This window comes from Gastrolobium bilobum, unplaced genomic scaffold (genome assembly GCF_033153095.1).
Source record: "Gastrolobium bilobum isolate Gb01-03AN ecotype WA unplaced genomic scaffold, APGP_CSIRO_Gbil_v1 utg33789, whole genome shotgun sequence".
Taxonomy (NCBI): domain Eukaryota; kingdom Viridiplantae; phylum Streptophyta; class Magnoliopsida; order Fabales; family Fabaceae; genus Gastrolobium; species Gastrolobium bilobum.
In genome coordinates, this window is record NW_026895435.1 from 7,161 (window position 1) to 17,896 (window position 10,736).

The 10,736-nt window shown below is 33.7% G+C and overlaps 1 protein-coding gene across 1 annotated transcript; it reads left to right on the top strand.

The window, feature by feature from the left end:
• Positions 1-2,241: 2,241 nt before the first annotated feature.
• On the top strand, positions 2,242-7,464 carry LOC133311135 (protein NPG1-like). Its single transcript, XM_061512157.1, has 5 exons — positions 2,242-2,394; positions 3,186-3,438; positions 3,595-4,805; positions 5,589-5,736; positions 7,145-7,464. Exons 1-5 carry the CDS (start codon positions 2,242-2,244, stop codon positions 7,462-7,464), a joined length of 2,085 nt encoding a protein of 694 aa, XP_061368141.1.
• The last annotated feature ends 3,272 nt before the right edge of the window (positions 7,465-10,736 follow it).

A 10,736-nucleotide genomic window follows, 5' to 3' on the forward strand; every position in this document is an offset into this window, starting at 1 on the left:
CTAAGGCTACCAAAATGCCATTTTAGGTGTCACTTTTCATTTTACACCATTCTAATATCATTTTGCCCATTTTTTCCTCTCTTGGCTGAATCCACCAAGTCACACACCAATGACCATTCAATTCAATTTAGCAATGCAAGCCATCCTATCATCCCACTATTAACTCATATACCCATCCAACAATCCAATTACACAATCCTAACAACAACTCCCAATACAAAGTCATGACATTTCACTCAAAATTTTCCTAAGTTATCATCAATTTTCACCAATAAATTTTATGACATATAACATTCCAAATCTAAGACATATTTATCTAATACACATTTTTCATTTGAGCTCTCTAACTAGATCAATCACACAAAATGCATTTAGGGTTCATGAAATTTAATCAACAAATCCAATCAATAAAATGTGATAAAACTTACCCAATATCAAGGTCTAAGGCTCCTCCAAGACATACTAATTCATTGGGGAACCAATCAACTCCAAGAGTGTAAATCTCCACACCTAGGTCGCGGGTTTGGGGGGGTTTTTTTTCTCCAAATATAGTGATTTTTATGGCTCAAGATTACCACCAATGTGGTTGGGAGGTGATTTCCAACAACTTTCAAGACAAACTTTGCTTGATTTGGTTGAGATTGTGTGAGTTAGAGGAGAAAGAAAATCTCAAGGAAATTTGGCCATGGAGGGGGTGAGGGCTCGGGTTTGTAGAGAGAAAGGGAGAGGAAAGATGAACATGAATAGTAAATTGCCATATGGCTTAAGTGATTTAAGTGAGGTGGGCCCTACCGCCACCTCACGCGATTTCAAACTAATTCGAATTTCCCTCCGATTCCACTAAACGTCCATAATTTCATAACCTATTTAGAAACTCTAATTTTTAACATTAACCATTGTCCTTTAATTACCCTTGATCAGATGAATCCGGAGTTTTTCGGTCGTTCGGAGAAATTGCAGTTTTAAGTTGTTCGCGCGCCGTAGGCACGCTTCCCCAAACTTACTAATTTCCATCAATTTTCATCAGAAATCATATTTCCTAGTCATATATACCATTTATAACTTATATCCAAACCTAGAGATCAAAATTCAATCGGCACGCTTTACGGTGCAACTGTACCGCGGTATTTTTACCTGTAAAAACAATATTCACTGAATTTTCCGAAACTTTCCTAACCACTCAATTTTTCGTTCTGAATCCATTTCCAAAGTTATTTTCATCATTTGAGACCTCTTACTCAATTTTGCCTTCCTAGGGTTGCGTGTTTGGTTAATTACTGTTTTACACTTCCTTTGTATTTTGACCTAATTTTCAGAATTTTCACTAATCCTTCGTTTTAATCCATGTTTAATATATTAATATATAATTTAGAAATGTGAGGTGTTATAAAATTCATGGTATTTTTGTAATTATAATTTATTTCAGGATTATTATATTCTTTATAATTATATTTTTTTAATTTTTCAACCCAAAACGACGTCGTTTTGGGAGCGAATGCAGATAACTTATCTACATTTATTTTAGAAATATTAAAGCCTTGTTTTTTTATAGTCATTTTGGGAGCGAATGTAGATAACTTATCTACATTCATTTTAGAAATATTAAAGCCTTGTTTTTTTTCGTAAACAAGTTTTATATTTGTTTTACAGAAAAAATATTTTTGCAGTTAATGCAGATAAGTTATCTGCATTTATTCATAAAACGACGTCGTTTTGAAATTGAAATATTAAAAAACTATAATTATAAAGAATATAATAATCCTGAAATAAATTAAAATTACAAAAATATCATGAATTCCGCTCTAAAACGATGTTGTATTGGACTTATTACATATAACTTATCTGCAATAACTGCAAAGAAAAGCGAACCCTTTGTTTTACGGAGATTACTTCTCTTATGTAATAATAGAGAAGTTTTCTTATGTTAAAAGATAAATAAGACAAATAAAGTGAACCTCACCAACTTTTAAAAGGAAAAAAAAAAAAAAAAAAAAAAAGAGATATATTTTTTAAAGTGAGAGTAACACGAGTCGTGCAATATAAGAATACGATTCCTCAATCTCATGCATAAGAGTGTGATTTCCTTGTTTTATCTCCGAACAAAACAACCAAAAATATAAAATAAAATAAAAACAAAATAAAAAAATAACCCATCTGCGCGATCGCCAAACCGTATTCGAACAGTTACAACAAGCAAGACAACATAATCGAATCGAAGACATCCTCAAAGATCGATGATTGATGGAGACAAATGAAAATGATGGTGTTTCGGTTCGAGAGATATGTGCAAATGGAAGCTGCATGAAGACAGAAGTAGTTGAGGCCAAGCTTGATGAAGGAAATATTGAAGCTGCAGAAGCAGCATTGCGAGAAGGCTTGTCACTCAATTTTGAGGTTCATTTTTATTGCATTTTGTATATTTCATTTTTTTCAAATAGTAAGAACAGAAAACCAATGTCACATTGAATTCGTATAACCTTGCATTTTGCAAATTTCTATCAAATGCGAATGTCATTGGTGTCTAGCATTGATTTTTTTATTTTTTAGGCATAGAAGATTCTGGCTTTAACTCCTAACATTCTGTAGCAATATGTTAATACTTGTCAATCATCAAAATCTTTATCAGAATTATTGAAAATATTCCCCTTGAGACCAGGCTTGGACTCTCAGATCTGTGATTAATTTTGTGATAAAAGAAATTTTTTTGGGTATTACTAGGAATCTGTTGTTTGATGGTACAGGGTTTGTGAAGGGTGTGAAGAATGAATCTTTGAGCACAATAGCAATGAAGTTTTTAATGTAATGCCTTATCTAGCTAATTGTAACTACTTTTTCATTTTTAAAAACCTTCAACAACAAGTGGAGTTCATTTCTTGTAAAATGAGTCAAACATTAGAATATCTTATTTCCCATGATCAATATTGAGATTGTATAAATATAAATATTACAAATAAAATGGATTTTAATTTACATACATGAACTGCATTACATGTTATTCGATTTGAAATAAGATAAGTATGCCAGAATGAAAACAATACCTTTGAAATTTGTACAATCTGTAAATTTGATACAGTCAACTCATACAAACCTTGTTTCTTCTTGGGATTGAATTGGAGAACCATTTTTGGGGACAAATCAATCATATGTTTGATGCATTCTCAATGGTCATTTTTAAACCTTAATAGGAAGCAAGAGCTCTTCTCGGAAAGATAGAGTATGAGAGAGGTAATATTGAAGGCGCTCTTGTTGTGTTCGATGGGATTGATCTCCAAGCAACCATAGAGAGATTGCAACCTTCCCTTTCTGAGAAGCCACCCGTCAAGAAAGGCCCCACTCGCACTGATTCACCTTCCTCAGTCTCTCAGCATGCTGCTAGTTTGGTGCTTGAAGCCATCTACTTCAAAGCCAAGTCTCTACAAAAACTGAGGAAATCTACTGGTATTGATTATTGAAAGTTATTCTCTACTGGTTGTTTACTTTATCTTTCATCTCTTTCTGAATGGGAATGAATCCTCTATTCCTCCTATACCTTTAATGTTCTATCTTTTAATTAGATCAAATACATTGAAATTCTTGTTCAATGGATTTATGCAGAAGCTGCTAAAGAATGCAAGCATATTCTTGATGCCATTGAGAAGATATTTTGTCAGGGCATACCTGATACTCAAGTGGACAATAAATTGCAGGAGATAGTCAGCCATGCAGTAGAACTCCTTCCAGAGCTTTGGAAACAGGCTGGTTGCTATCATGAGGCAATTTCTGCTTATAGGCGCGCCCTTCTTAGTCAATGGAACCTTGATAATGATTGCTGTGCAAGAATTCAGAAAGAATTTGCTGCATTTTTGCTGTATAGTGGGGTGGAAGCAAGTCCACCCAGTTTAGCAGTTCAGATTGAAGGGTCTTATGTACCTAAAAATAATCTGGAAGAGGCAATACTGCTTCTAATGATTCTTGTGAAAAAGTATTGCCTTGAAAAGACAAAATGGGATCCTTCAATTATGGAACACCTCACGTTTGCACTTTCGGTATGTGACCAAACTTCTATTTTAGCCAAGCAATTGGAAGAGTTGATGCCTGGTGTGTATCATCGTATTGACCGTTGGAATTCTATAGCACTATGTCATAGTGGAGATGGACAAAACAAAAGTGCTTTGAATCTGCTAAGGACATCTTTGCACAAACATGAACGACCAGATGACCTTATATCATTGTTATTGGCTGCCAGGATTTGCAGTGAGGATCCTCATCTTGCTGCTGAGGGGGCAGGTTATGCACAGAAGGCAATCAATAATGCTCAGGGCTTAGATGAGCATTTGAAAGGAGTAGGTCTTCGAATGCTGGGACTTTGCCTGAGAAAGCAAGCTATGGTTGCTTCCTCCGACTTTGAGAGGTCTATTCTTCAGTCCAAAGCTCTGCAATCATTGGAGGAGGCTGTTACACTGGAGCAAAACAATTTTGATCTAGTTTTCGAGTTGGCTATTCAATATGCTGAGCAAAGAAATTTGACTTATGCTTTACGCTATGCCAAGCAGTTCTTTGACAAAACTGGTGGCTCTAAATTGGAAGGTTGGACATTGCTTGCTCTAGTTTTGTCTGCACAAAAAAGATTTTCAGAGGCTGAAGTGGTGACTGATGCTGCTTTAGATGAGACAGCAAAATGGGAGCAAGGGCCACTGTTCAGGCTTAAAGCCATGCTGAAGATCTCCCAATCAAGACCCATGGATGCTATTGAAATTTACCAGTACCTTCTTGCATTGGTTCAAGCCCAGAAGAAATCCTTTGGGCTGCTCAGACCTAGTTCACAGGTAAGGTTCTGCCATCTTCTTCTCTTCCAATAATTCTTATTTTTAAACTTAATAATAGTGAGACATGTTTTATCAAATAATAATAATAACGCTAGCAAGACATGTAAGTTTAATGTCAGAGTGTTAGATTATAATAGCAATTTGATTAAATTATTTAAATCACATCCTATAATGGTGATGGATTTGACATCACATTGTCCTAGTAGCTGAATATATGTAATGAGGGAAGTGGATTCCCTCTAAATCTATTGCCAATCCATTGCTCTGAATAAGATTCCAATTATGTAAGCCTTTTTTGGTTGCCAAGTTGTTTCCCCAATTTAAAGGGAAAGAAGCTGAAAGTTCAACCTTTTGGAATAAACCTAAAACCACAATGATGTTTATCACAAAACAAAAATTACAGAAATAAATATAAAAGATTGAATATGTTTATTGATGTGGCTGTTATGTAGAAAACTTTATCAATTATCCTGTAGAAATGAAGTCTTCAATGGAGTCTTATTGTCTCCATAGTTTTGGGAGAAAAGATCAGTATAAGTTAAAAGAAAATTGGTTTTTCTATATTTCCATTTATGCTTTTGTTTGCTCTGATGCATCTTTTTATTGTCATTGTTTACATTGAAGTGAAATGCTTGCTTCCTCATTCTTTTGGGTTTAGAAAAAGGAAGTTTTTGTTTAACGGGGATGAAGAAAAAATGAGAGCTGGTATTTCCCTATCAGATGTTCATTTATAAATAGCTGATTCCAAAATTAATCTTACTTTTACTTTATTAACTTTTGTAGGTTGAGAATGATAACGTAAATGAATTTGATGTTTGGCATGGTCTGGCAAATTTATATGCAAGCCTTTCTCATTGGAAGGATGCTGAAATCTGTTTGCAAAAGGCCAGAGAGTTGAAGGAATACTCAGCAGAAACAATGCACGCAGAAGGCAAGAGCTGAACCTACATGCTGCTAGACATCTTTTGCTTTAGCATGTTGAACTTATGTTTTCCCGCCTCCTTTTAATCATATAGATATTGTACGGGATTCAGGACCAAGTATTCAATCCCATTCTTGCAAAACTCTTGTCCTATTGGGAGGGTACTTATGACTGTGGTCATCTGTAACGGACAAACGTTTAGCAATGTGGGGGAAAATGCCTCCACTCAATTATAATAGTTTCTTATTACCATAGTGATAATTTGTCATTTAAGCTCCCATTGTCTTTGAAAATATTCCCCCATTATGTGAATGAATGAGTAAATTTCACCACACTATTATTTCTCATGTGAAGGGAGAAATAATGTCCTCATGGTTGTCTCCGCTACCCAAAATTTCTGGATCTGTCACCGGTAGTCATAGGCCTAAGACTATGACTGGATTCACACATGATAAACTTGTGTGTATGTGTATGTGTCTATATATATATATATATAAGGTAGGTTATACTTACAACCTTTTTTTCTTTACAACCATTTTGTTATCGTTAAATCAAAATTAAATTAATGGCTCTCATTCGATGTCATTTTGTAACTGTTGATTTGATTTTGATCCAACGATAAGGAAAATGGTTGTAAGTGGTTATAAGAAAAAAGAGGTTACAATATGGTAAAATCATTTCTGCAGCCAGTTTACGTACAGCAATGACAGGTGTATGGTTATGATTCCCCACCTTTAATGCTTTCATCCTTTGTATGGTTATGATTCCCCGCATTTAATGCTTTCAAATATATATATGGCAAGTATTTGATTGTTGCACGTACAGTAGCTGCAAAAATGTAAATCCCTTATAATATATATATATATATGGGGAAGGATATTGTGACAACCAAGTTGTATTACTACCAAGTGACTACCAATCAATCTCACCGTTAGATCGATTATATTGATCCAACGGTTATATTTATTTCCATCTTTGTATGGTCATGATTCCCCATATTTAAAGTGAAAGCATTAAATATGGGAAATCGTAACCATACAAAGGTGAAAATAAATATAAAATATTAAATTTGGGGAATCATGACCATACAAAGATGGAAATAAATATAACCGTTGGATCAATATAATCGATCTAACGGTGAGATTGATTGGTAGTCACTTGGTAGTAACACAACTTGGTTATCACAATATCCTTCTCCTATATATATATATATATATATCTATATATATATATATATATATGTATATGTATATATATATTGCAAAGCCAAATCCTTATAGGATGTGTTTGGTAGAGCATGAGCCCCACAAGATGGAATGAAGCAAAAAGCTAAAAATTATCTGCTTGCATGGTGTTAGGATTTGAGGAGATTTACCTTATGATAGAAATTTTATATTTTCTAATGTGATTGTACCAGGTGGTATGTTTGATGGTCGGGGACAAAATCCAGAAGCCCTTGCCGCTGCTACTAATGCTGTCCTATTTGAATCAAACCACGTTCCAAGCAAAATCTTGATGGGTTCTGTGATGCTGAAAATGGGTTCTAAAGCTTTGCCTGCTGCTAGAAGCTTACTTTCTGATGCACTTAGAATAGAACCCACTAACCGCAAGGCTTGGTATTACTTGGGATTAACTCACAAAGAAGATGGCAGGTTTGGTGATGCTGCTGACTGCTATCAGGCAGCTTCAATGCTTGAAGAATCGGATCCCATTGAAAGTTTCAGCTCTATACTTTGAATGGATTCCATCCCTATATAGTGAATTCTACGGTCAAATCCATACCATTTTGTTATCAGTTTTGGAAATGTTTCCCAATTTTATTTTATTTTCCCTTTTCTCTTTAAAGTATTATGATAAGAAATTAGGCTTGATGAAAATTAGTTAAATTAAACATCAAATAGGAAATAAGAAGATAAGAAAGGGATTTACGTTAATCCGGCATTAGAGTGGGTGAATTGTAAAGAACTTAAAGTGATGGAGTTTTTAATATGGTTCAGTTCTTCCTCAGCCTTGTAAATGTATGACTGCTTACTCAGGAAGGATCATTTTAAAGAGAGTAGAGATTCTTTTTTATTTGCCTGTTAGATTTAGCATGTTAATTCCATAATAAAGGATAAAAATATATCCACTTATGCTCTCTTGTACATTTTGAACTCAGATTTTGCTTCTGGTGTAGTTAGCTCTGACAAATGTTGCCATCTATACCCATTTTTATGATGAGTATTTTAGACTTGGCCTGGGATATCTCCTTACTTCGTCTCACTAGGTCATTGAATCACGTTCTCCTCCTAGTACTGCAACAACAATAGCAATGGCAGTGTACCATAGTAGTGGGTGATTAGAGTAATTCGTCTTAGTATAGACACCTAGCTGAACTTGCCTTTTCTTTTCTCTTTTTATATATTTCTACTAGCTGGAATTTCTATATTGAGACAATGTTGTCATCTGGAGTATTCCTGTATTTAGAGTATCCATTGTTGTACTTGAATCATGGATGCTTGATCTTTGTGATTTAATTTAAACCAGTTTGCTTAATATTGATTTTCCTTGTAAACTTTGTTTATTTACTGGCCATCTATAAACATAGAAGACATGTGGTATTGATTTTATTGGAAAGTAATCAAAATTAGATTCCTATTAAGCAATGTGATGTGGTTGAGTTGTATTAACACTTAATCACTTAGTAAATTTCAATAATGAATTTGCATTACATAACCTATTGGAACATGTGTGCCTAATGTGATTTCTGATTTCAAGTCTTGGATAGGAATATTTTAATACTTAAACATGGGATAATAACTATGAGTCTCTTGGGAAATACCTGTAGGGATTTAGAATTCTGGTTAACTGATTTGAATTGCTAGAGCATTCTCAGAACAGCAATTGATAGAGCAATTGTTAGAGCATTCGTAGAACGTTAACAGTAATGGGAAATTGATACTGAATCATGACTAGATCTGATTTCTTCTTCCAACTTTGTGTCTTGGTGCTTGTTTTGACTTGTTTAAAATTTTATTTCATCAACCCCTTCATTATTCCACTTATACAACTTGTTTTTATTTTGTTTCCTGAAGTAACCTCTAGGGACGTTTAACATTGATAATACTTGTTGAATGAAACATGAGTTTATTGTTGTTATTTGCACACAACACAACTGTACCCATTCCCAGCGTGAATTCATGCGGATTTGGGTGCTCATTCTATCCAAAGAAACTGTAGATGACGTCATGAAAGAAGTGTGATGATTGTACCCTGTTTTGGTATTCATTTACTCAAGTAAAGCATAGCATTGAAAATCATGCAATATTTTGAGTGTAAAAGGCGGGCCTCATCAACTGGTGTCAAAAAGAATATAGAGAGGGAACATATCATCTTAAAGAAGACAAATAACGTGATTCTTGAAAGGAATATCCAGACAATGAACTTAACGAAACAAAATAGACACACACAGAGCCATGGAATTTATACTTGAAAAAAAAAAAAATATATATATATATATATATATATATATATATAATATATATATATGGGAAAGTTATACTTGTAACCTATTTTCGTTTACAACTTCTTACGATCATATCTTAACCGTTGATTTTCGTCAATCAACGGTTAAAATTTTCGCAAATTAAATTTATTAATTAATTGTTAATTCACAATAAATGATAACCGTTAATTGGCGGAAATCAACGGCTAAGATATGGTTGTAAGAGGTTGTAAACAAAAATAGGTTGTAAGTATAACTTTCCCCATATATATATATATGAGGTAGGATCCTTTGACACCAGTGTCAAATTTGAAATTTGACACCTCATCTGAGAGCCATTAGATAAAAAAAGATCAATGGTGTCACATGTTTACAAATCAGAGTCGTTGATCTTTTTTGATCTAATGGCTCTCAGATGAGATGTCAAATTTCAAATTTGACACTGGTGTCAAAGTATATATATATATATATATATATATATATATATATATATATATATATATAGTGGCAGACCCAGGAACTTTTTTTTATGTCCGCACATTTAGTGGGGGCCGAAAAAAAATTTTTGTAAAAAAAGTTTAAATCAACGCTTGAACCCTCTCATAATCTAGTTGCTTCCATAACAAGCTGTAAGCAATAGTTTGACCAATTATTTTTTCCCTAAATCTTACCAATCCTCCAAAACAAATATGAGAATATACTCCAGTAATTCATACTTCATCATTCTATTTTATAGTGGTGAATAAAAAAATCAACACTACATGTACAGAAGGCAAGCAAAATCACAGTGAAGGCCTAGTCTCTAGATATTAACTTATTTGAGAATGTCAGACCTGCAATCAATCCTCTCTTTTTATAAAAATGAAAAAGGAAACAAAGGATATAAAGAGCATGGGAATGGGTAGTGACAGGGGAGGAAGAATAAGTTTTCTCTTTAATCAATTTGCGTTGCTACGTTGTTTTAATCATCTCCGTACGTTGCTACGTTACTAACTAATATAAGAATAAATATCATTTTTAATCCCTAACAAAAAATTCGTTCCGCACTTTAGTTCATTATAAAAAAAATTAGTCACATGGTCCCTATGAAATTCAAAGTGGATCCATTTTGGTCTTTTTGAGGGACTAATGTAGGTCTTTTTTGAATTTGTGAGGGATCACGATTTTAACTAAATTGATCCACTTTAAAATTTTTAGGGAACTCGAGACTATTTTTTTTTTTTTGTAAGGGACTAAAATGGGGACCATATTTTTTGTTAGGGACTTAAAAGGATATTTATTCCTAATATATATATTGAATCAAGAAACAAATAAAGACCTGCAACCAAGAGAAAAAAAACTGAAATAAAATTTTTTATGTCCGCACTTGCGGGCATTTGCCTGCAAGTGGGTCCGCCACTATATATATATATATATATATATATATATATATATATATATATATATATATATAGGGTAGGATATTCTTACACCGGTGTAAGATTTAGAAGTCTTATACTCAATCTTGACCATGGATTCACTTGTA

What these genes read in the sequence shown, in the direction of transcription:
- LOC133311135 (XM_061512157.1), top strand. Translation starts at nt 2,242, where the DNA reads ATGGAGACAAATGAAAATGATGGTGTTTCGGTTCGAGAGATATGTGCA. An exon ending in AAAACTGAGGAAATCTACTG is followed by an intron (nt 3,439 to 3,594) that starts GTATTGATTATT and finishes GGATTTATGCAG; the next exon opens with AAGCTGCTAAAGAATGCAAG. An exon ending in TGCTCAGACCTAGTTCACAG is followed by an intron (nt 4,806 to 5,588) that starts GTAAGGTTCTGC and finishes TAACTTTTGTAG; the next exon opens with GTTGAGAATGATAACGTAAA.